Source organism: Nerophis lumbriciformis, linkage group LG33 (genome assembly GCF_033978685.3).
Source record: "Nerophis lumbriciformis linkage group LG33, RoL_Nlum_v2.1, whole genome shotgun sequence".
In the NCBI taxonomy this organism is placed as follows: domain Eukaryota; kingdom Metazoa; phylum Chordata; class Actinopteri; order Syngnathiformes; family Syngnathidae; genus Nerophis; species Nerophis lumbriciformis.
In genome coordinates this window covers 18,662,501-18,690,000 of record NC_084580.2, presented here as the reverse complement: position 1 = coordinate 18,690,000, position 27,500 = coordinate 18,662,501, and the positions used below count along the sequence as shown (strand labels likewise).

Here is a 27,500-nt window from a genome sequence, read left to right as displayed (position 1 = left end):
TGAGAAAAGTTGAACTTTTAAACTAATAATTAATATTAATATACTTAGTCACCTCTAACTCAATGTTTTGTCTTTAAATAAAAGTAATATGTATATATATATATATATATATTTTTTTTTTGTAAATCATTTTAAATAAATAAAATAAAAATATCTAAATAGCGCCCCTATTTTTCAGTGTTGTATTTGTACAGGCAGAATTTTTGACACACGAGGTTATGCATTTACAGAATTATATTATTATTATTTTATAATATTCTTACATGGGGGGGAAAAAAACAGTAAAAATGTACCAAAAAGTCAGAAAATAATGAGAAAAGTTGAACTTTTAAACTAATAATTAATATTAATATACTTAGTCACCTCTAACTCAATGTTTTGTCTTTAAATAAAAGTAATATGTATATATATATATATATATATATATATATATATATATATATATATATACATATATATATATATATATATATATATATATATATATATATATATATATATATATATTATTGTATATCATTTTAAATAAATAAAATTAAAATATCTAAATAGCGCCCCTATCTTTTAGTGTTGTATTTGTACAGGCAGAATTTTTGACACACGAGGTTATGCATTTACAGAATTATATTATTATTATTTTATGATATTCTTACATGGGGGGAAAAAAAACAGTAAAAATGTACCAAAAAGTCAGAAAATAATGAGAAAAGTTGAACTTTTAAACTAATAATTAATATTAATATACTTAGTCACCTCTAACTCAATGTTTTGTCTTTAAATAAAAGTAATATGTATATATATATTATTGTATATCATTTTAAATAAATAAAATAAAAATATCTAAATAGCGCCCCTATTTTTCAGTATTGTATTTGTACAGGCAGAATTTTTGACAAATGAGGTTATGCATTTACAGAATTATATTATTATTATTTTATAATATTCTTACATGGGGGGGGGGGGGGGGGACAGTAAAAATTTACCAAAATGTCAGAAAATAATGAGAAAAGTTGAACTTTTAAACTAATAATTAATATTAATACACTCAATGTTTTGTCTTTAAATACCGCTGCGGCCAATACGGACCACAGCTGAGAAACAGATATTTTTTGGTGGCCCTAAGGTTAAGAAACACTGGTATAGGGAATGCGTAGAGAGCTGCACATTTTTCATGTAATGTGTGTATTGTAATCATGATTACATGTTCATCGACAGATTGGCAAGAAAACGAGGGAGCTTTTGCGGCTGAAAAGCAAACGGGAGAATCACAGAGATCAAAAACAACTGGCGACAGACTTCCTGCAAAATGTTAAAAAGGAGAAGGAAAACACTGCGGTATTTTCTCCAACCCCTTTGAATAATTGGCATGTTTTATGTGTTAAGGCTGCTGTAGTGAGTTCATGCTCGGTGTTGGGGCAAACAGGCTCTGTGCAGGGCCAAAGACAGAGAAGCCGAGTCGGAGAGACACCTCACCGCCATCGCAGAGAGAGAAACAGGTCGCCTGGTGCAGGACCACGCCAAGATGGAGAATGAACTTCGATCTTTGGCTGAGAGGAAAAACATGCTCGAGGTGCTTTGACACTTTTAGATTTGATGAGAAGCACCAGAATGCAAACATTTCACCTTTTGCCCGCGTCTTCAGAACAACATCTTTAAGGCCAGACAGAAGCTGGAGCAGTTTCAGACACAGATGCAGTGGGACCAGCAGGCCATGGACTCTTTCCTGGAGGAGTCGGCGCAAAAAGAGGAGGACTTGATGGCCATCGTTAAGTATTCGCAGCAAGATGAGCAGAGGATTAAGGTATGAACAAAAACCGTTTGTGACTTGTCATACAGCCTTGAATCAATCGGGACTAATCACAATAAGTTACCACTGTGAACTTTTGTCGTCAAAGAAGAGTACCGTATTTTTCGGACTATAAGTCACAGTTTTTTTCGTAGTTTCTGGAGCGACTTATGCGTGAAATTATTAACACATTACCGTAAAATATCAAATAATATTATTTAGCTCATTCACGTAAGAGACTAGACGTATAAGATTTCATGGGATTTAGCCATTAGGAGTGACAGATTGTTTGGTAAACGTATAGCATGTTCTAGATCAGGGGTGTCAAACTCAAATACAGAGTGGGCCAAAATGTAAAACTGAACAAAGCCGCGGGCCAAGGTTGAACAAATCAACCTGTTAATAGGGATCCAAACAAGTTTTGCATTAAATATCGAACAAGCAAGGCTTGTATAACTTTATAGTGACATGCAAAATCGAGTTTCAAATAATAATAATTAAAAAATATCAATGGCATATCTAATATAATTTAAATAAAAATTGAAAGCCTCTTTTCTATTTGCAGCCTTCTGAGGTAAATATCAACATTAACTTTTTCCAGAGGCTAATAAATTTGAAAATTAAATAATGAATAAACCAACCATTCAGGACTTTAAACTGCTCAGTTTGCAACACACTGATCTAATCTGATGTGCCCAAGCCAGATACCTGCCATCTTTTCTTGGATGCTAGTTCATTAATGTCGGGGCTCGGGCTTTGAGCTGAGGCAACCCTCATTATCGAACGAAGGTGTTCATCAGTCATTATATCTCGTATTCAACAGTCTTGGGGGCGTGCCTTACAGGTACTGTTTTTAACGTCCTCTACGAGCTGACGTCACGTCCGCTTTTCATCCCTTCTAACAACGTGCCCGCCCAGTCACGAGATATGTGCGGCTTCTGTACGCACAGTCACGTAAATGCAACGCATACTTCATCAACAGCGACACAGTTTACACTGAGAGTGGCCGTATAAACAACTTTAACATTGTTAGAAATATACGCCACACTGTGAATCCACACCAAACAAGAATGACAAACACATTTTGGGAGAACATCCGCATCGTAACACAACATAAACACAACAGAACAAATACCCAGAACCCTTTGCAGCACTTACTCTTACTCTCCCCCCCCCCCCCACACACACACCTTGTAGCGTCCCGAAAGAGTTAGTGCTGCAAAGGGTTCTGGGTATTTGTTCTGTTGTGTCTATGTTGTGTTACTGTGCGGATGTTCTCCCAAAATGTGTTTGTCATTCTTGTTTGTTGTGGATTCACAGTGTGGCGTATATTTCTAACAATGTTAAAGTTGCTTATAAGGCCACTCTCAGTGTAAACTGTATCGCTGTTGATGAAGTATGCGTTGCATTTACATGACTGTGCGTACAGAAGCCGCTCATATCTCGTGACTGGGCGGGCACGTTGTTAGAATGGATGAAAAGCGGACGTGACGTCAGCTCGTAGAGGACGTTAAAAGCAGTGCCTGTAAGGCACGCCCCCAAGACTGTGGAATACGAGATATAATGACTGATGAACACCTTCGTTCGATAATGAGGGTTGCCTCAGCTCAAAGCCTGAGCCCCGACATTAATGAACTAGCATCCAAGAAAAATTTGGCCCGCGGGCCAGAGTTTGACACCCATGTTGTAGGTGTTTTTGTTTTTTTTACCCTTGGCGTTCATATTTCACTGTTTGTTGCGTGTGACGTTCATATGTTGTCAATATTCAGTGTTTTATCGTTCATAGTTAATATTGTAAATCCATCCATCCATTTTCTACCGCTTGTCCCTTTTGGGGTCGCGGGGGGTCGCTGGAGCCTATCTCAGCTACAATCGGGCGGAAGGCGGCGTACACCCTGGACAAGTCGCCACCTCATCGCAAATCCCACATTCTTTGTTTTCATGTACATTCTGGGTGTCTCATTCAGTAAAAAAAATTAAAATTCCTTTCCGTTTTTTCAGGCGGTCTGCCATAACGTTTTTAGCTTTCAATCAGACATTATTGTGAGGTTTTGTATTAGTGTTCCTAAAAATAAATAAACATTTTTTGTTTTCCTCTAAATTTGACCCCCCGAATTGCCTAGGCCAGTGTCTTTCAAGCTTTTTTGAGCCAAGGCACATTTTTTGTGTTGAAAATATCCAGAGGCACACCACCAGCAGAAATCATAAAATCAGTTGACAGTTAAAAGTCATTGTCGCAATTGTTGGATATGACTTTAAAGCATAACCAAGCATGCGTCACTATAGCTCTTGTCTCAAAGTAGGTGTACTGTCACCGCCTGTCACATCACACCCTGACTTATTGAGTTTTTTGCTGTTTTCCTGTGTGTAGTGTTTTAGTTCTTGTCTTGCGCTCCTATTTTGGTGGCTTTTTCTCTTTTGTTGGTGTTTTCCTGTAGCAGTTTCATATCTTATATTTCCCGCATCTACTTTGTTATAGCAATCAAGAATATTTCAGTTGTTTTTATCCTTCTTTGTGGGGACATTGTTGATTGTCATGTCATGTTTGGATGTACATTGTGGACGCCGTCTTTGCTCCACAGTAAGTCTTTGCTGTCGTCCAGCATTCTGTTTCTGTTTACTTTGTAGCCAATTCACTTTTGCTTTCATTCTGCATTGCCTTCCCTAAGCTTCAATGCCTTTTATTAGGGGCACACACCTTTTGTTTATTTTTGGTTTAAGCATAAGACACCTTTTTACCTGCATTTACAAAGCAATTAGCTACTGGCTGCCACCTACTGATATGGAAGAGTATTACACGGTTACACTGCCGAGCTCTAGACACTCAACAACAACACATCATTTGCAGACTATAACTACTGGTTTGCAAAAAAATGTTTTAACCCAAATATGTCAAATTAGATCATCTCCCACGGCACACCAGACTGTATCTCACGGCACAGTAGTTGAAAAACACTGCACTAGACAACGACATATTATTTGCAGATTATAATTATTGATTTGCAAATAATATTTTTGGGACCAATTAGGTGAAGTTGCACAATTTCCCACGGCACACCAGACAATATCTCACGGCACACTAGTGTGCCGCGGCACAGTGGTTGAAAAACACTGGCCTAGGCCTGCATTACATTATTTCTAATGAAGTTTAATTCTTGAAATTAAAACTCATTCTGTCAAATGATGACTTTTGTATCAGATTACCGTATTTTTCGCAGTATAAATCGCTCCGGAGTATAAGTCGCACCGGCCGAAAATGCATAATAAAGAAGGAAAAAAACATATATAAGTCGCATTTTTGGGGGAAATGTATTTGATAAAAGCCAACACCAAGAATAGACATTTGAAAGGCAATTTAAAATAAATAAAGAATAGTGAACAACAGGCTGAATAAGTGTACGTTATATGAGGCATAAATAACCAACTGGTATGTTAACGTAACATATTATGGTAAGAGTCATTCAAATAACTATAACATATAGAACATGCTATACGTTTACCAAACAATCTGTCACTCCTAATCGATAAATCCCATGAAATCTTATACGTCTAGTCTCTTACGTGAACGAGCTAAATAATATTATTTGATATTTTACGCTAATGTGTTAATAATTTCACACATAAGTCGCTCCTGAGTATAAGTCGCACCCCCAAACTATGAAAAAAACTGCGACTTATAGTCCGAAAAATACGGTACTTTTTTGTGATTAATCACATGAGTTCATGCGTTAGAGCTGACGACGCTAATAAAGATGAATCTTTTTTTTTTTTGTATTTCTTGACATATCAGATCACGGGCTAATCCATTAAAACACTTAAAAAGACACAATTAAGACACTTAAAAATAGCTTTTAGAAATGAGAAACGTATAAAATAATCAAAACTCATCATGTTATATTTTTGGGGAAATGTGGCAGTGATGAGGCTTTCATTGGTTTTTGGTCAAATATCTATAGTGTTTGTTTATATAACGACAACAGAGGCTTCACTACACATCTCGTGGCCTGTCCCCAGACCATGGCACAACAAGACATATGGGATAAAATCATTGCATGCATGTAAACTTGCGCAGCTTGAACAGACAAACGAGGTCTAATAAGTGAAGTGAATTATATTTACATAGCGCTTTTCTCTAGTGACTCTAAGCGCTTTTACATAGTAAAACCCAATATCTAAGTTACATTTAACCTCATAAGGCCCAAGCTGTTTGTTTACATGCTTTTTTTTAATTTCTCTTTGCTATTTGGGCTTATTGGACCCTAATTAGAATACAAACTAAAAATCATCTTTTAACATGATGTACTTAGTCCATAAGTACACAAACGTGTACCGTATTTTTCAGAGTATAAGTCGTTCCGGAGTATAAGCCGCACCGGCTGAATTTTTCGGAGTATAAGTCGCTCCGGAGTATAAGTCGCACCGGCCGAAAATGCATAATAAAGAAGAAAAAAAAAACATATATAAGTCGCATTTTTTGGGGAAATGTATTTGATAAAAGCCAACACCAAGAATAGACATTTGAAAGGCAATTTAAAATAAATAAAGAATAGTGAACAACAGGCTGAATAAGTGTACGTTATATGAGGCATAAATAACCAACTGGTATGTTAACGTAACATATTATGGTAAGAGTAATTCAAATAACTATAACATATAGAACATGCTATACGTTTACCAAACAATCTGTCACTCCTAATCGCTAAATCCCATGAAATCTTATACGTCTAGTCTCTTACGTGAATGAGATAAATAATATTATTTGATATTTTACCCTAATGTGTTAATATTTTCACACATAAGTCGCTCCTGAGTATAAGTCGCATCCCGGGCCAAACTATGAAAAAAACTGCGATTTATAGTCCAAAAAATACGGTACTTCATGCAAATTTTTATTTTTACAATTTTATTTCCAAATTCCATTGTATGTTGTACTCTTCTGACACCACCAGATGGCAGTATAAGTGTCCATATGTTGGCATAAGACCCCAATTCAGTAGTGCACACAATTTTGGAAATAAGAGCTAAAAGGTGCTGTCCACGCATGTGGACCTAAGGCCTTTAGAGGTTAAACCAGTGCGGGTGGCACTGGGAGCAGGCGGGTAAGGTGTCTTGCCCAAGGACACAACGGCAGTGGCTTGGATGGCGGATGCGGGGATCGAACCTGGAACCCTCAAGTTGCTGGCACGGCCACTCTACGAATCGAGCTATACCGTAATAATACTCCCATAATAAGCCTGAAACAGTTTATATTTATTTTGATGGTTTTAGTCATTTTTATAATATGGCCAATGTTCCCTCTGACTTTTCATTTTGCTGGAGCCTATCTCAGCTGCATTCGGGCGGAAGGCGGAGTACACCCTGGACAAGTCCCCACCTCATCGCAGGGCCAACACAGATAGACAGACAACATTCTCTTATTATTATAATCAAATGACAGCAGTCATTTCCATTTCTAATATAAGTGTTTAGGCCCACTTACAATGACAATAACAAAAATTATTGTTTTTCATGAATTGTGTACTTGTATTGTTTGTCTGGGTGGAGGTCCTGCTTTGGAAATAATTTGTACCCCTTTCAGACATTGCATTTAGTTCCCATTTAAACATTCACATGTTGCACAATGAGATGTAAGCATAGGATCATGTGTACATTCCTGCAACTTCCTGTTTGCAAAAAATATATTTTTATTAGTATTTATTTAATATACTAACAGCATTTCATGATTAATATTTAAAATTAAGATTAATAATAAATGACACGAGAATAAGCACACATTTGATTGGTAAATCATAGTGTAACGACCTGGAATGACACTTTATGTGTGGTGTTGGAGTTGTCCGACTTTTTGTGTGGCTGTAAACGCATCACTGGCTAAGTGCCATGTGTGCATGTGTTGGCGCAAGTGAGAAAGAGCGAGCGGCTGCTGTTGTTATAACAAAGTTGCTTTTGGACTGGTTTGTACTGCAGAAAATGACCAGTTTTGCTAGATATCATTTTTTTTTTACTAATGTTTTGGTGATGTGTTTATGGCCGACAAAAAAGAGTTTTGCTCAGTAAAGTGATGGATGGAATTCATGTCCTCAAAGCGTCTCGACAGACGTTGCAATATTTGAACAATGATGACGAAAACTGTTTTCTCTGTCGTGTCCGTGTGTCGAAAATTGTTAAGCGCTTATTTTTTTCATTTGATTTTGTGCGTGGCATAGATTTGCCGTGCGCAGAAGACGCTTGAGCAGTGCGCAATTGCACAAGCGCGCACCTTAGAGGGAACGTTGAATATGGCCATCAAATTTTAGCTTAGGGTCCAAAATAAGAACCAAATATTAAAATTCCTTTACCTGCTCTATTTCATTTTGATCAATGTTGACCGGAATTTCATTTAATGCCACATAAATGATTGTATCATCTGCATACATTTGGCTTTATGTAACTGTGCACATATTGGGGAGGTCATTAATGTATATACTGAAAAGCAGCGGGCCCAAAATAGATCCTTGTGGCACACCCAAATCACAATTTATTACGGCATCATGTGAGAATGTCATGTACTGTAGCATTCATCATGTTATTGTGTGTTACTTGTACTATTTTGTATGTATTTGTGCGATGTGTTGTCACGCAGTCCCTCACTCTGGCCATGGAGAGAATGACAACGGAGGCCAACAAGAAGCGCAAAGAACTTGACAAGGAAATGACAGAGAATTTGTCCACACAGGTAACAAACGCAACGAGTTGACGTTCCCGATTGAGACGTGTGGAGCTTTGGTGCAATTTAAAGCAGTGTTTTTTCAACCATAGGGCAGGGGCCCAATGTTAACCCCTAGGGGGCCACCAAAAATAGCTGTTTCTCAGCTGTGGTACTCGGCTGTAAAACACTTTTCCATCACTTGTTAGTGATGTGCGTATCTATACTGGAATGTCTGCTCCAATATTGATTCTCAAATCAAAATATTGATATTTTAGTTATTTGAGAGAATGTATATTAATAACAGGAACACATGGAAAAAAAAGGAACTAAACTTGTGTTGAATGGTTTCATGTACAACGTGTTCAATATTTACATGTTAACATAATTGTGTCTTACTTTTTACTCTAATAGTAGTTCTTATTAATTTTAATGTTTTTATAATGTTATTTATTAGGGACCGCAATGTCCCTTTGGGACAGAGGACCCTATTGTATTTTGTGCGTTTTATTAGGGACCGCAATGTCCCTTTGGGACAGAGGACCCTATTGTATTTCGTGCGTTTTATTAGGGCCCGCAAGGCCCATTGTAAAAGGAATCCCAACAATGGGACAGAGGACCCTATTAAATTTGCAAGGTTTTATTATTAGGGCCCGCACGGCCCATTGTCAAAGGAATCCCAATGGGAGTCCTTTTGCAATGGGACAGAAGGACCTATTGTTTCTGTAACGTTTTATTCTTTATTTTTAGGGCCCGCCCTGACCCATTGCAGAAGGACTCCCAAAGGGAGCTGTAATTTGACCCACTTAACATAATTCAAAACTCACCATATTTGACACACCTATCAGGACCTGCGAAAATTGTCATCCAATAAAAAACCAAACCCCAAAACTCAAAATTGCGCTCTAGCGCCCCCTAGGAAAAAACACAGACAAAACGGCCTATAACTTCCAGTAGGAATATCGTAGAGACATGAAACAAAAACCTCTATGTAGGTCTGACTTAGATCTAGATTTCATACACAACATTCTTCAGCAAAAATCAACAGGATGTTGGCAATTCCCCCTTCAAAACAAAAACTTAGTAAAAACAGTCACCTTTGCCTCTTTGAGCTGTAATTTGACCCCCTTAACATGCTTCAAAACTCACCAAACTGGACACACACATTAGGACTGGCAAAAATTGTGATCTAATAAAAAAAAAAACAACAACCCCAAAGCTCAAAATTGCGCTCTAGCGCCCCCTAGGAAGAAAACACAGACACAACTGCTCCTAGGAAGAAAACTCAGACAAAACTGCCTGTAACTTCCAGTAGGAATGTCTTAGAGACATGAAACGAAAACCTTTATGTAGGTCTTACTTAGACCTACATTTCATAAATTGACAACCCCCAGCAAAAATCAACAGGAAGTTTGGAATTCCCCCTTCAAAACAAAAGTTTTGTAAAAATCGGTCACCTTTTTTTCAAACATTATCTCCTCTGAGCATGTTTGTCCTGTCGGCTTCAAACTAGCACAGGAGAGAGATTGAACCCTTCTGATTAAAAGTTGACCAAAGAGTTTTAATTACTGCTCCAGTTTGGATTTTATGTGCCGTCAAAGTCGGTCCCGTCCATCGCTGCTTGCAGCTTTAATTTCCTTTTGTAATGCTTTGAAACACAATTTTCATGCTCTTTGTATGATTGTGTCTTGTGTTTTTTTCTGTCATATTAGCCTGGCTATATTGTTATTCACGACCTCAAAATACTTCAGAGTTTGAAATAAATGAATAAATAATAATAATAAAATAAATATAATAATAACAATAATAATACATGGTTTATAATAATAATAATAATAATAATAATACAAAAATAATAAAAATAAATAAATAACTATATTCCTTATTCTATGTAGTTATTTGAAATATATTTTAGCAGACACATTAGATACATTTGCACAAAGTATTGGTATCGCATTAGTATCGCCGATAGCAACCAGTGGTATCGCACTCCATTACCACTTGTGGCAGTAGTGAAAATATCGAAGAAACAGAAAAAGTCTGGAGCTTAAGTCATAGAGAACTTTCTTAAGCGCAAAAAATATTTTCAGTTTTTTCTTTAGCTCTTTAATTCTATTGACAGTTTATTTAAGAAAAAAAAATATTGTTATTATTGATCATTAATTAAGTTGGATATTTATTAGCACTGCAAGTTTATTTTTCATCAGTTTTATGAATCCCTCCTTTTGCAGTGTATTTGATTAGTATCCATTTTTGTAATCAGCCTGACCTAAGCCTTGATAATAATTTTTGTGATTAACACATGCATTTATTTAATTTAACAAGGTTTATCTTTTTAAACTGTAAGTAGGTTAGATATCATTATTGAATATGATTAAAATCAAGAGTAAGTCAATGTTTGAGTCGTAAAAAAGTTGGACTTCGAGGTCAAAAAGGTTAAGAACCCCTGATTTAAAGTACCGTATTTTTCGGACTATTAGGCACACTTAAAATTTCTCAAAACTCGACAGTGCGCCTTATAACCCGGTGCGCCTAGTGTACGGAATCATTTTGCTTGTGCTTACCGACCTCGAAGCTATTTTATTTGGCACATGGTGAAATGATAAATGTGACCAGTAGATGGCAGTCACACATAAGAGATACGTGTAGACTCCAATATGACTCAAGTAAACAACACCACAATTGTATATGTCCCATTGAAAATATAGAACATTACACACGGCGCTCAAACATTTATCAAAATGTCTTAGTACGACTTTGGTAAGCTATGAAGCCTGTGCTTCAACATAGGAGTATTTTTCTGGTGTGTGTATAAGGTAAGACATTATCGGGCATTTTGTTTCGCATTATTATGCAAAATAAACTTTTCTTACCTTCTGGTACCTGCTGATCTGTATTTGGGATCTGCATAAATCCTGAAAATGTGCCTTTGTAGTCCGTGGCGACACCGTAGTCGAAAAGCTTCTTCTTTTCCTCTATCTCAGTGGTTCTTAACCTTGTTGGAGGTACCGAACCCCACCAGTTTCATATGCACATTCACCGAACCCTTTAGTGAAAAATAAAATATTTATTTTCAAATTCAAGACAAAGTTATATGTTTTTGGTAACACTTTAGTATGGGGAATAGTCTAAGTAACAAAGACTTAATTTAGAGTTATTTGGTTAGGGTTAGAGGGTTAGGGCCAGGGTTAGAGGGTTAGGGTTTTAATAAGGCCATTAATAAGTACTTAATAATGACTAGTTAAGAACCAATATGTGAGTAATTTGCATGTTAATAAGCAACTAATTAATGGTGAATATGTTCCCGATACTAAAGTGTTACCATGTTTTTTTACTGGTGCACAAAATGAACCGTGCATGAACATCACCTTGTTCAACGAACAAAACCAACACAGTGCATAAACTCACAACAAATTACACACCTGCAAATCAGTCTGACTTCTGCTGTTGCCGTATCCGTAATACGCCGATAGGGAGAAGTTTTTATTTACACGTTGAGTCGGGTGTGTCTCGACCTCCGCCGAACCCCTGAGCCCGACTCACCGAACCCCTGGGGTTCGATCGAACCCAGGTTAAGAACCACTGCTCTATCTTCTTGTTATGGGACATTCACCCTCTGCTGTTGCCATTTCTAATATAAAGTAGTGTAAAGTTCTTACTTATATCCGCCAGTAAACTCGCCATGTGTCATGTCTGTGTAATCATGTTTTGTTTTAGTCATGTTTTGTTTAGTTATTGGACTCTTTAGTTTCTGGCTTTTCACTCCCTTGTCTTGTTTCCATGGTTACCCATTAGTTTCACCTGTTCCACGTTTGGACTCATTGTGCACTCTTGTTTGTCACCATAGCAACCCACTAGTTTTCACCTGTCACGTCACGCACCTGTTTCACGTTTTGAGTCACGCACCTGTTTTCGTTAATCATGTCTGTAGTATTTAAGTTCATTGTTTTCAGTTTGTCTTCCTGGTGACATCCCCACATTTATGCTCTGCACATTTCTGACTCTTTTTTCATGTCCATCGTTCACGCTGCTCCTTTTTGTCCATGCCAAGTAAGTTTTGTTTATTATTGCCACAGTTAGTGTTTTTTGTTGTTCATAGTTTTTGCCTTTGTGCAAGTATTTGTTTTCATAGCCAAGTTGTTTCTCCGCGCGCTTTTCGTTTGTACTCTTTTTTTTGTCCTTTATTAGTGTAAAAGTTAAAGTTAAAGTACCAATGATTGTCACACACACACTAGGTGTGGCGAAATTATTCTCTGCCCTTGATCACCCCCTGGGAGGTGAGGGGAGCAGTGGCCGCGCCCGGGAATAATTTTTGGTGATTTAACCCCCAATTCCAACCCTTGATGCTGAGTGCCAAGCAGGGAGGTAATGGGTCCCATTTTTATAGTCTTTGGTATGACTCGGCCGGGATTTGAACCCACAACCTACCGATCTCAGGGCGGACACTCTAACCACTAGGCCACTGAGTCGGTAAAAAATAAATGATGTACTCTCATTGCCGTCTCGCCCGAGCCAACTTTCCGTTGCCTTCTAGAAAGACTAAACCCCAGGACCAAGTCATGACACCATGAAAGCGCTAAAACATACCGGTGTAGTGAGTTTACATTATTCACTCAAGGAACTTTAGTTATTAGAGAGTTCCGGTCGGACGGTTTTTCACGGGACACATTTCCGGTGTTGTTGTTGCACTAGTGAGCCACGGATGAGGAGATGCTGCTCCGTTATTGATTGAAGTAAAGTCTGAAAGTCATTAAAACAGTTATAGCTCCATCTTTTGACACTTATTCCACTCCCGTCCTTGCACGCTTCACCGCTACAACAAAGATGACGGTGAAAAGACGCTGCCGAAGGTGAGCCACGTAAAAAAGACCGCCCACAATTTTGACCAAAGAACCACCATTACATGTTATGTAGACCACAAGGAGGTTTTATTTTTTTAATAAAAAAAAAATAATATGACCCCTTTAATGAGCCCTATGCGCCTTGTATATGAAAATAGACCTGACTAGAACCGCTCATCGGCAGTTAGTTACGGTTAGGGTTAGGGTTAGGGTTTAGGGTTAGGGTTAGGGGTTAGGGTTAGAGGGTTAGGGTTAGGGTTAGAGGGTTAGGGTTGGGGTTAGGGTTAGGGTTAGGGTTAGGATTAGGGTTAAATACGGTAAACTAAAAATCATACAAGAAAAAATAAGCAAGGGAATGTGGGCTTTGTACCGAGGATGTCGTTGTGGCTTGTGCAGCCCTTTGAGACACTTGTGATTTAGGGCTATATAAATAAAGATTGATTGATTGATTGATGTGTATTTTGTATGTTTGTCTCTTTCAGATTGCTCTAGACAAGACCGCAGAGAATTTGCAGCAGGCTCACCTGGAAACCGAGCAGATCCTCCACCAGTGGGAAAACACCATCCGACAGATGAAGCAAAGAGATGCTGACATACAACAATATGCCCTGGTAAGCAAACAACACAATATGAACACAACGTGTCTAGAGCACCATTGTTTCGCCATCTTTCTACAAAACCCAAAACCAGTGAAGTTGGCACGTTTGTGTAAATAAAAAGAGAATACAATGATTTGCAAATACTTTTCAGCTTATATTCAATTGAATAGACTGCAAAGACAAGATATTTAATGTTCGGAATTAACTTAGAATTTAATGGCAGCAACACATTGCAAAAAAGTTGGCACAGGGGCATTTTTACCACTGTGTTACATGGCCTTTCCTTTTAACAACACTCAGTAAACATTTGGGAACTGAGGAGACACATTTTTGAAGCTTTTTAGGTGGAATTCTTTCCCATTCTTGCTTGATGTACAGCTTAAGTTGTTCAACAGTCCGGGGGTCTCCGTTGTGGTATTTTAGGCTTCATAATGCGCCACACATTTTCAATGGGAGACAGGTCTGGACTGCAGGCAGGCCAGTCTAGTACCCGCACTCTTTTACTACAAAGCCACGCTGTTGTAACACGTTCAGAACGTGGCTTGGCATTGTCTTGCTGAAATAAGCAGGGGCGTCCATGAAAAAGACTTTGCTTGGACGGCAACATATGTTGCTCCAAAACCTGTATGTACCTATATGTAACTTTTCGACAATTTTGTCACGCAATTAGCATTAATGATGCCTTCACAGATGTGTAAGTTACCCATGCCTCGGGCACTAATACTGTCATGTCTGTGTGATCATGTTTTATTTTAGTCATGTTCGGTTTTGTTTTTGGACTTTTTGTGCACTTTTGTTTTGTTTTGTCACCATAGCAACCATTAGTTTTCACCTGTCACGTCACGCACCTGTTTCACGTTTTGAGTCACGCACCTGTTTTTGTTAATCATGTCTATAGTATTTAAGTTCATTGTTTTCAGTGTGTCGTTCTGACGACATCCCCACATTTATGCTCTGCAAATTTCTGACTCTTTTTTCATGTCCATCGCTCACGGCGCTCCTTTTTGTCCATGCCAAAGTAAGTTTTTGTTCCATGTTTATAGTCTTTTGGTTTCATAGTTTGTTCTCCGCCACTGTGCGCGCTTTTCGTTTGTACTTTGTTTTGATATATTAAATAAATCATGTACTCACATTCCCGTCTCGCCCGAGCCAACTTTCCGTTGCATCCCGGAAAAGCAAACACCCAGGACCAAGTCTTGACAAATACACCCCCATACCATCACAGATGCTGGCTTTTGAACTTTGCGCCTATAACAGTCCGGATGGTTCTTTTCCTCTTTGGTTTCCAAAAACGATTTGAAATGTGGACTCGTCAGACCACAGAACACTTTTCCACTTTGCACCCACCGCCACCCCAAAAGGGACACGCGGTAGAAAATGGATGGATGGATCTTGGATGAGCTCGGGCCCAGCTAAGCCGGCGGTGTTTCTGGGTGTTGTTGATAAATGGCTTTCGCTTTGCATAGTAGAGTTTTAACTTGCACTTACAGATGTAGCGATCAAATGTAGTTACTGACAGTGTTTTTCTGAAGTGTTCCGGAGCCAATGTGGTGATATCCTTTACACACTGATGTCGCTTTTTGATGCAGTACCGCATGAGGGAATCGAAGGTCACAGGCATGCTGCTTACAGTTTCCAAAAACAATTTGAAATGTGGACTCGTCAGACCACAGAACACTTTTCCACTTTGCATCAGTCCATCTTGGATGAGGTGGCGACTTGTCCAGCGTGTACCCCGCCTTCCGCCCATGTGCAGCTGGGATAGGCTCCAGCACCCACCGCCACCCCAGAAGGGACAAGCGGTAGAAAATGGATGGATGGATCTTGGATGAGCTCGGGCCCAGCGAAGCCGGCGGTGTTTCTGGGTGTTGTTGATAAATGGCTTTCGCTTTGCATAGTAGAGTTTTAACTTGCACTTACAGATGTAGCGACAAACTGTAGTTACTGACAGTGTTTTTCTGAAGTGTTCCGGAGCCAATGTGGTGATATCCTTTACACACTGATGTCGCTTTTTGACGCAGTACCGCCTGAGGGATCGAAGGTCACAGGCATGCTGCTTCCAGTTTCCAAAATCAATTTGAAATGTGGACTCGTCAGACCACAGAACAATTTCCCGGCGCCGTTTTTGGGTGTTGTTGATGAATGGCTTTCACATTGCATAGTAGAGTTTTAACTTGCACTTAGCGATGTAGCGACAAACTGTAGTTACTAACAGTGGTTTTCTAAAGTGTTCTTGAGCCCATGTGAAGATATCCTTTACACACTGATGTCGGTTTTTGAGGCAGTACCGCCTGAGGGATCGAAGGTCACGGGCATTCAATGTCGGTTTTCAGCCTTGCCGCTTACGTGCAGTGATTTCTCCAGATTCTCTGAACCTTTTGATGATATTACGAACCGTAGATGGTGAAATCCATAAATTCCTTGCAATGGCTCGTTGAGAAATGTTGTTCTTAAACTGTTCGACAATTTGCTCACGCATTTGTTGACAAAGTGGTGACCCTCGCCCTCATCCTTGTTTGTGAATGACTGAGCATTTCATGGAAGCTGCTTTTATACCCAATCATGGCACCCACCTGTTCCCAATTAGCCTGTTCACCTGTGGGATGTTCCAAAAAAGTGTTTGATGAGCATTCCTCAACTTGCTCAGTCTTTTTTGCCACTTGTGCCAGCTTTTTGGAAACATGTTGCAAGCATCTAATTCCAAATGAGCTGATATTTGCAAAAAAGAACAACGTTTCTCAGTTCGATTGCTAAATATCATGTCTTTGCAGTCTATTCAATTGAATATAAGTTGAAAAAGATTTGCAAATCATTGTATTCAGTTTTTATTTACCATTTTCACAACACGCCAACATCACTGGTTTTGGGTTTTGTAGAAGCTGTCCCAGACCAACCAGACCATGCGGGAAAGGAACGACTCCCTAACAGAAATGAAGCGGCTCCAGGACTTGCAGATGGCCGACAACAAGGAAAAAGAGAAAAGGTTAACAGCGACCAATCGACACGCTGCAAAACTGCGCCTGGACTTGAAGGAGCACGAGAAGAACCGCGTGGCGATGCAGGATGAGGTCATAATCCCTCAGCAAATTCTCCCAGGAGTCACCAAAGACTTCTCAACTTGGTTGCGGTGTTGTGTCTGCAGCTAAAAACTTGTAAAACCTCCCTGGATAGAACGGCGTCCACGGTGGAGTCTGTGAAGTCCAACATCTGCAGGCTGAAGGAAGAGATCCAGAAAAGCAATGTCAGGTCAGTCACATGTTGAAGCTTGCAATCGCTCCACACCGTAAACACACGTCGCCTCTTTATTTTTAACGTGTGAGTGTAGACTGGAGCGGAGCGCGGCCCAGAATGCTGAACTTGAGGAGATGCTGGAAGCTGTGACGCAGAACGCCTTGAGCGAGAAGGAGAAAGCTGCGCTGATGGAGAATTTCCTCAAGGATGAGGAACAGGCCATCAAGGTGAGGATTCGTTCATCCAGTGAAGTTGGCACGTTGTGTAAATGGTAAATAAAAACAGAATAGACTGCAAAGACAAGATATTTAACGTTCGAACTGAGAAGCAAATATTAGCTCATTTGGAATTTGATGCCTGCAACATGTTTCCAAAAAGCTGGCACAAGTGGCAAAAAAGACTGAGAGGGTTGAGGAATGCTCATCAATCACTTATTTGGAACATCCCACAGGTGAACAGGCTAATTGGGAACAGGTGGGTGCCATGATTGGGTATAAAAGCAAGCTTCCGTGAAATGCTCAGTCATGCACAAACAAGGATGGGGAGAGGGTCACCACTTTGTCAACAAATGCGTGAGCAAATTGTCCAAGAGTTTAAGAACAACATTTCAAGGAATTTAGGGATTTGACCATCAACGGTCTGTAATATCATCAAAAAGTTCAGAGAATCTGGAGAAATCACTGCACGTAACATTGAATGCCCGTGACCTTGGATCCCTCAATCAGAACTGCATCAAAAAGCGACGTCTATATATATATATATATATATATATATATATATATATATATATATATATATATATATATATATATATATGTATATGTATATGTATATATATATATATATATATATATATGTATATATATATATATATATATATATATATATATACACACACACATATATATATACATATACACACACACATATATATATATATATATAGATGTTGCTTTTTGATGCAGTTCTGATATATATATATATATATATATATATATATATATATATATATATATATATATATATTATATATGTGTGTATATGTAAATTATATATATATACATATACAGTATATTATACATGTATATATATATTATATATGTATATATATCCACACACACACACATGTAGCCTATATATATATATATATATATATATATATATATATATATATATATATATATATATATATATATATATATATATATATATATATATATATATATATATATATATATATATACATATATATATATATATATATATTGGCAACACTAAATTGGCCCTAGTGTGTGAATGTTGTCTGTCTATCTGTGTTGGCCCTGTGATGAGGTGGCGACTTGTCCAGGGTGTACCCCACCTTCCGCCCGAAACCCAGCTGAGATAGGCTCCAGCGACCCCCCGTGACCCCGAAAGGGACAAGCAGTAGAAAATGGATGGATGGGATGGATATATATATATATATATATATATATATATATATATATATATATATATATATATGTATATATATATGTATATACACATACATAGCCTATACATACAGTATGTATGTATACATATACACAAACACAAACACACACACACACACACACACACACACACACACACACACACACACACACACACACATATATATATATATATATATATATATATATATATATATATATATATATATACATACAGTACATATACTGTACATATATATGTATATACATGTATACATACACATTGTATATATGTATATATAATGGGCATATAATTAATCATTAATATAATTAGATACTAAGAGTAAGTGAAAGTTCAACTTATACCTTGTTTACTTCCGTGGCGACATCATTAAAGTTTGGTGATCAGTCAGAAATATCAAGCAGCTAAAATTCACTAAAATGGATACATGTGAAGAGTGTTTTGCATTTTTTTCATCATGCATTGTAGGGGCTTTAAATGAGTGTGATTTTGAATTATGTACAGTGTTTGGACATTTTTTAATAACATCCACAAAGTTCAGTTAGCAGGTTGTGTTATGTGTGACCATGTGTGGGCCATATAGCTAAATGCTTTGCAGGAATTACTTCAATGTAAAATTCATTGTCATCGACCTGAATTACTCACCTTGTCCAGAAGATGGCAGCAAATTTGGTTTGGACACACCTTATGTATAGATAAGGAACGTTTTGCTTTGATACCTCTCTGTATTTTGCACTAGGAACTTGATGTCCAACTACGAGACCGCAGGGAGGAGCTCTTTCGTTGTAAACAGCATGTCGAAACCCTGAGAAAAAAGGAAAAGGATTTTCTGGCCCAGGAATCGAGGAGCAAAGCCACCATCACCAATCTGGAACGTGAGATACGGAAACAAGAAGAGAATTTGATAAGACAGCAGATGATCATGAATGAGAAGGTATGCTTACCAAAACATTAGCTACTGGCTGCTTTCTCACCTCTTTTTTGATTCATTTCAGGACGTCCAGATGATCTTTTTGGATAAGAAGCTTGCGCGACTGCAAGGTGTCGACGACTCTGCGGAAAAGCAAATGTTGGAAATGAAGATAAGCGAGTTGACAAAAGCTCTTGATGAGATGAAGAAGACATCTGGAAAAATTATCAGCGCAATCAAAGAGGCTGAGGTCAGATTCAGTTAAGTAATATTCACAAATGAAAAGTATTCTCATCCTAAAGGGATTTTTGTTCTCTCTTGACAGGGTGACATTCGTTATTTGAGGAAGGAAAATGAGACGTCTGCAGCTAATAAGGAAGATCTGCAGAAGAAAGTAGAAGACATGATGCTGATCAATAACAATACTGAAAAGGAGTTAAAGAAACTCAGCTTCAAGAAACAGGTAAATATTTTGGTTTTAGTCAATTAAAAACGGTTACGTCGGATAGTCGAACCTCGGATTCAGGAGGAACAGTGTGGTTTTCGTCCTGGTCGTGGAACTGTGGACCAGCTCTATACTCTCGGCATGGTCCTTGAGGGTGCATGGGAGTTTGTCCAACCAGTCTACATGTGCTTTGAGGACTTGGAGAAGGCTTTCGACCGTGTCCCTCGGGAAGTCCTGTGGGGAGTGCTCAGAGAGTATGGGGTAACGGACTGTCTGATTGTGGCGGTCCGCTCCCTGTATGATCAGTGTCAGAGCTTGGTCCGCATTGCCGGCAGTAAGTCGGACACGTTTCCAGTGAGGGTTGGACTCCGCCAGGGCACCGATTCTGTTCATAACTTTTATGTACAGAATTTCTAGGCGCAGTCAAGGCGTTGAGAGGATTCTGTTAGGTGGCTGCAGGATTAGGTTTCTGCTTTTTGCAGATGATGTGGTCCTGATGGCTTCATCTGGCCAGGATCTTCAGCTCTCACTGGATCGGTTCGCAACCAAGTGTGAAGCAACTGGGATGAGAATCAGCACCTCCAAGTCCGAGTCCATGGTTCTCGCCCGGAAAAGGGTGGAGTGCCATCTCCGGGTTGGGGAGGAGACCCTGCCCCAAGTGAAGGAGTTCAAGTACCCTGGAGTCTTGTTCACGAGTGAGGGAAGAGTGGATCGTGAGGTCGACAGGCGGATCGGTGCGGCGTCTTCAGTAATGCGGACGCTGTATCGATCCGTTGTGGTGAAGAAGGAGCTGAGCCGGAAGGCAAAGCTCTCGATTTACCGGTCGATCTACGTTCCCATCCTCACCTATGGTTGAGCTTTGGGTTATGACCGAAAGGACAAGATCACGGGTACAAGCGGCCGAAATTAGTTTCCTCCGCCGGGTGGCGGGGCTCTCCCTTAGAGATAGGGTGAGAAGTTCTGCCATCCAAGAGGAGCTCAAAGTAAAGCCGCTGCTCCTCCACATCGAGAGGAGCCAGATGAGGTGGTTCGGGCATCTGGTCAGGATGCCACCCAAACGCCTCCCTAGGGAGGTGTTTAGGGCACGTCCGACCGGTAGGAGGCCGCGGAGAAGACCCATGGCCACGTTGGGAAGACTATGTCTCCCGGCTGGCCTGGGAACGCCTCGGGGTCCCACAGGAAGAGCTGGACGAAGTGGCTGGGGCGAGAGAAGTCTGGGCTTCCCTGCTTAGGCTGCTGCCCCCGCGACCCGACCTCGGATAAGCGGAAGAAGATGGATGGATGGATGGATGGATGTTTTTTTGTAGCCCGGCCTCAAAGCCATTCTTTTCGAGTATACCAATCCTTTTGAAATGAACGCTTTATTTTCTGTTCTCGGACCACACAAGATTGAATCAAATCTAGCAGCTCTGGCGTTTGTCTCCCAGTATTAATGACTTCTTGCTTTGATTGAAAGTCCAGTCTTGAAAAATTCCTTATTTTAGAAATCAAATCCTCCATTTTTAGGGCGAAAAAGCATCACAGTTTGCGGAAGCGTAGCAATAGTTGTCTGTTGTTTTCTTCTTCTACTTCTTAAAGGTCCATGAACTTTTGAACTGCAAGTTGAAAATATATCGCCCAGCTACTTTGAGGCAGAGGTACTTGCTGCCTCATGGCCTGCCTTTTCCCCGTGGCAACAAGCATGTGCCCCCTCGCACGCACATGCTCAATACACTTTGTGTGTAGCCGTGGAGGCACTACCTGTGGCTGCCTCACTTCTCGTCTGCCGCGTTATTTTGATCAGGAAACACGGAATTTCCGCAGTTTTGACCATGAAAATGATGAAAACATGCAGGAACCACACCAAAATCACAAAGACCAAAAGAGAACTATTACAACTTATTGTATTTTATTACTCAGTTTGATCTTGCCCCAAGTGGAGGAGTTCAAGTACCTAGGAGTCTTGCTCACGAGTGGGCGAAGAGTGGATCGTGAGATTGACAGGCGGATCGGTGCGGCGTCTTCAGTAATGCGGACGCTGTATCAATCCGTTGTGGTGAAGAAGGAAATGAGCCGGAAGGCAAAGCTCTCAATTTACCGGTCGATCTACGTCCCCATCCTCACCTATGGTCATGAGCTTTGGGTTATGACCGAAAGGAAAAGATCACGGGTACAAGTGGCCGAAATGAGTTTCCTCCGCCGGGTGGCGGGTCTCTCCCTTAGAGATAGGGTGAGAAGCTCTGCCATCCGGGGGGAGCTCAGAGTAAAGCCGCTGCTCCTCCACATCGAGAGGAGCCAGATGAGGTGGTTCGGGCATCTGCTCAGGATGCCACCCGAACGCCTCCCTAGGGAGGTGTTTGGGTCATGTCTGACCGGCAGGAGGCCAAGGGGAAGACCCAGGACACGTTGGGAAGACTATGTCTCCCGGCTGGCCTGGGAGGAGCTGGACAAAGTGGCTGGCGACCCGACCTCGGATAAGCGGAAGAAAATGGATGGATGGATGGACTTAGTTTTTGAACATCTCATGGTTAAGCCTTTTATCCCCCCTGATGGCAAGGTGAGGCACTGTCTCACTTGCCTCCTCTGACAGCACGTCACTGACGCTTTCCTTCCGCGGCGGTGCGCTCAAGTACGCACACTTAGTTAACTCTGCCAAAGAGGTTATGTTTTCTCCAGAGTTTGTTTGATTGGCAACCGGTACGCACCTTCACCCGTTTGCCAATCAGTCTCCTATTTCAGTCTGGCACTGTCTTCCAGATGCTTACTGTCTTGTGTAGTGTGTGTCTATTTACCTCCAAAAATGAAGTTCCGTAACTTTACTATTTGGACCCGCCTTCTTTTGTTATTCTCCTCTCCTTGTGAGTGCGCCTTCAGTTTCTATCAAGTATTATTATGTTACTACTTTACCGTCTGCCTCCGTCCGGTCTGCTGCATCTTGGAGTGACACTGCTGAAGCTGCTTTCAAGTTTGTGACAAAAATGTCCGAAAACAACAGTTCCTCTTGTCTCCTACGAACATACTTCCTCTTTTACCGCGTTCCACGCCCCCATCTTGCCAGTCCCGTGCTGCGCAGAGGATTTTGGGAGATGTAGTTTATTTTCAAACCCAGCCAATGCAAAAGTGCCAGAAAAAAACTACACTCACCAAGTTTACTTTTAACACCGTCAAGCAATTTTGTGGGGATTTTGGAACCGCAATATAACAGTATATATACAATACCGCTACATCCTTACTAAATTAAGATTTCTACATCAAAGATTTTAAGCTATAAAAAGGTACCGTATTTTCCGCACTATAAGGCGCGCCGGATTATAAGGCGCACCTTCAATGAATGGCCTATTTTAAAACTGTGTTCATATATAAGGCGCACCGCATTATAAGGCGCACCGCATTATAAGGCGCATAGAATAGACGCTACAGTAGATGCTGGGGTTGCGAGACCCGTTGTGGCTCAATATTGGTCCATATATAAGGCGCACCGGATTATAAGGCGCACTGTCAGCTTTTGAGAACATTTGAGGTTTTTAGGTGCGCCTTATAGTGCGGAAAATACGGTATTTTATTTTGAAAACAAGCATTATTAGGGCCCGAGCAGAAAAAGCTGCTAAGGCCCTATTTTAGAGGTCCTGAAACCGAACTTCAAAAATTGACTCAATAGCACAAAAAGTTGGAAAAATTGAGCCCCTCGCCCCAGATTCACGTATCATCACGGAAATTGCTGGAGACGTCCCTCATGACAGGACACACGTAAAAGTCGCAAGAACCCGTATCTGAAAACGAACAGGAAGTCGACCATCCTGGTTTCCGTGGGCTATTTTAGTCCAAAAACAGGGGTCGTACTTTAAACAAACTCATCCTAGGGACTTTGACGCCATAAGATGTGGCCGCGCCAAACTTTGATCCGATGGTTCGCCACAAAACACGAAACGTTAATAACTCGGCTCCACAAATTCAGATCTTTGATCTTGATTGACATGCTCTGATCTTCCTGAAATTTGTGATGATGGGTTGGGATGTTGGGTGAGACTTAACAGAATGACTACTGTGGCACCAATAGTTCCCCCTTGTGGTGGAAAACTATAACAGTAAAACTTATTTTTAGATGCTCCAATCTTCCTGAACTTTTTTAATGAGTACAAGTGGGATGAAACTGCATTCCCGCAGCGGCGCCAATATCGCCCTCTTGTGGTGGGAAGTGACAACAGTCATAACTTTGTTACACATTGTGGAAGTTGCTTCCTAGCAGTTCCACTGTAGACACGGCACAAGAGCCAAGCGTGCAGTTTTTAACAACGTTTTTGATGTACATAGGTTTTATCAAAAGTCTTTCTCCCCCAGAACGTGACTTTTCAGTCACGTCCGTATCCTCTCTCCTTCCCTCCTTTCGGCCGCTCACTGTTAAAGAAAACAGATGATTAGATTAACACGTACCACCTGGGAAATCTAATCACTCGCTCCCATCCGATGGTGCTCGTCCTCAGCACCATAGACAGAGGCGGTGACTTTTGCTCATGCAGGCGCGCTGGCCACACCTCCCTCCACACACATATTTCGATTTTCCTGAACATTTGGGTAGCGGGTCAGGGCATCGGGAAGGACGTGAACCCTGCAAGCGGGGCAAAGGTTCGTTCAACGCTGCTCCCAGCTTTAATTCAACTTGCATTTCTTAAATTCAGCATCCTCAGAATGTTTTAGAATCTTTAAACCATTTTTATGCGGCGAAAACCCAAATATCTTACAAAACCCAAAACCAGTGAAGTTGGCCCGTTAAGTAAATTGTAAATAAAAACAGAATACAATAATTTGCAAATCCTTTTTAACCTATATTCAATTGAATAGACTGCAAAGACAATATATTTAATGGTCGAACTGAGAAACTTTTTTTACTAATATTACTAATATTTTTTGCAAATATTAGCTCATTTGAAATTTGATGCCTGCAACATGTTTTCAAAAAAGCTGACACAATTGGCAAAAAAGTTGAGGAATGCTCATCAAACACTTATATGGAACATCCCACAGGTGAACAGGTTAATTGGGAACAGGTGGGTGCCATGTTTGGGTATAAGAGCAGCTTCCGTGAAATGCTGAGTCATTCACAAACAAGGATGGGACGAGGGTCACCACTTTGTCAACAAATGCGTGAGCAAATTGTTGAACAGTTTAAGAACAACATTTCTCAACGAGCTATTGCAAGGAATTTAGGGATTTCACCATCTACGGTCCGTAATATCATCAGAAGGTTCAGAGAATCTGGAGAAATCACTGCACGTAAGCGGCAAGGCTGAAAACCAACATTAAATGCCCGTGACCTTCGATCCCTCAGGCGGTACTGCATCAAAAACCGACATCAGTGTATAAAGGATATCGCCACATAGGCTCAGGAACACTTCGAAAAACCAGTGTTAGTAACTACAGTTTGTCACTTAATCGCTAAGTGCAAGTTAAGACTCTACTATGCAACGTGAAAGCTATTCATCAACAACACCCAGAAACGGCGCCGGAAAATTGTTCTGTGGTCTGACGAGTCCACATTTCAAATTGTTTTTGGAAACTGTGGACGTTGTGTTCTCCGGACCAAAGAGGAAAAGAGGAAAATAACCGTTTATAGGCGCAAAGTTGAAAAGCCAGTATCTGTGATGGTATGGGGGTGTATTAGTGCCCAAGACATGGGTAACTTACACATCTGTGAAGGCGCCATTAATGCTGAAAGGTATAGACAGGTTTTGGAGCAACATATGTTGCCATCCAAGCAACGTCTTATTCATGGATTTTTTCAGCAAGACAATGCCAAGCCGTGTGTTACAACAGCGTGGCTTCGTAGTAAAAGAGTGCGGGTACTAGACCGGCCTTCCTGTAGTCCAGACCTGTCTCCCCATTGAAAATGCGTGGCGCATTATGAAGCCTAAAATAGCACAACGGAGACCCCCGGACTGTTGAACAACTTAAGCTGTACATCAAGCAAGAATGGGAAAGAATTCCACCTGAAAAGCTTCAAAAATTGGTCTCTTCAGTTCCCAGAGTGTTGTTAAAGGGGAACATTATCACAATTTCAGAAGGGTTAAAACCATTAAAAATCAGTTCCCAGTGGCTTATTTTATTTTTCGAAGTTTTTTTCAAAATGTTACCCATCACGCAATATCCCTAAAAAAAAAGCTTCAAAGTGCCTGATTTTAACCATCGTTATATACACCCGTCCATTTTCCTGTGACGTCACATAGTGATGCCAACTCAAACAAACATGGCGCATAGAACAGCAAGCTATAGCGACATTAGCTCGGATTCAGACTCGGATTTCAGCGGTTTAAGCGATTCAACAGATTACGCATGTATTGAAACGGATGGTTGTAGTGTGGAGGCAGGTAGCGAAAACAAAATTGAAGAAGAAACTGAAGCTATTGAGCCATATCGATTTGAACCGTATGCAAGCGAAACCGACGAAAACGACACGACAGCCAGCGACACGGGAGAAAGCGAGGACGAATTCGGCGATCGCCTTCTAACCAACGATTGGTATGTGTTTGTTTGGCATTAAAGGAAACTAACAACTATGAACTAGGTTTACAGCATATGAAATACATTTGGCACCAACATGCACTTTGAGAGTGCAGACAGCCCATTTCAGGCGCGCTAAGAACATATATTTTTCCACGATTTCAGCATTTTAAATGTGCTGTTTTTGTCCAGTAAGATACATACTAGCCTACAGTTACAGCTGAAGTGACCGATTAAAAAGATTTTAACAATTTTTTGTCGTGTTTCCATGTGCAAATCAATCTTCACTGGAAAAAATGGCATCCCTTCATCACTGAAACTAACTATCTGTTTTTCTGGCTTCACTGGCACCATTATCAAATCAGTGGGTGATTGCTTTTGGGTGATTTATTAATTGCAAGTTGCTGGCTCAATCTGGACATTTGCACAGCCTTCGCATATCCGTTCCTTTCTGCCTCGATTGTGGTTAATAAATAATAAATAAATAAGTGCATCTCGATCTGTCCAGTTTTGGAGTTGATGTCAGCAGGCCAGGGAAGCTAGGGTCGATATTCTTCTCTTGATCATCTTCGGTGGCATAAGGGACGGTAGAAGCGGTGTGAGCCAAGACATCAAGGGGGTTTAGCTCGCTCGTCTGCGGGAACAAACTGCCGCCATTGCTTGCCGTGCTACCGAGGTCCTTTGCCCCTGAATTGCTCACACACTCCGGCAGATTCAATGGGGGTCTGGCGGCAGATTTCTTTGACTTTATCGTTGGAAATGCATCTGCTTTGAGTGTCGCAGGATATCCACACATTCTTGCCATCTCTGTCGTAGCACAGCTTTCGTCGGTAAAGTGTGCGGAACAAACGACTGACCATTTCGTCGCCTTTCCCCACAGCCTCGTATTTTGAACAAATTTCGTCCAATTTTCTTGCCACTTTCGCATCTTTGGGCCACTGGTGCAACTTGAATCCGTCCCTGTTCGTGTTGTTACACCCTCCGACAACACACCGACGAGGCATGATGTCTCCAAGGTACGGAAAACAGTCGAAAAAACGGAAAATAACAGAGCTG

At 40.4% G+C, this 27,500-nt stretch overlaps 1 protein-coding gene across 1 annotated transcript in view; it reads left to right on the top strand.

Annotated features, from left to right (window-relative positions):
• ccdc39 (coiled-coil domain 39 molecular ruler complex subunit) overlaps positions 1 to 27,500 on the top strand; it is a 62,489-nt gene that overhangs the window by 5,641 nt on the left and 29,348 nt on the right. The window contains exons 2-12 of the mRNA XM_061928862.1: positions 1,216 to 1,335; positions 1,424 to 1,570; positions 1,643 to 1,801; positions 8,409 to 8,501; positions 13,795 to 13,923; positions 16,788 to 16,979; positions 17,054 to 17,157; positions 17,237 to 17,369; positions 19,355 to 19,549; positions 19,611 to 19,775; positions 19,851 to 19,988. Of these exons, the coding sequence (XP_061784846.1) occupies positions 1,216 to 1,335; positions 1,424 to 1,570; positions 1,643 to 1,801; positions 8,409 to 8,501; positions 13,795 to 13,923; positions 16,788 to 16,979; positions 17,054 to 17,157; positions 17,237 to 17,369; positions 19,355 to 19,549; positions 19,611 to 19,775; positions 19,851 to 19,988 (1,575 nt within the window). The remainder of the gene's footprint in view (positions 1 to 1,215; positions 1,336 to 1,423; positions 1,571 to 1,642; positions 1,802 to 8,408; positions 8,502 to 13,794; positions 13,924 to 16,787; positions 16,980 to 17,053; positions 17,158 to 17,236; positions 17,370 to 19,354; positions 19,550 to 19,610; positions 19,776 to 19,850; positions 19,989 to 27,500) is intronic.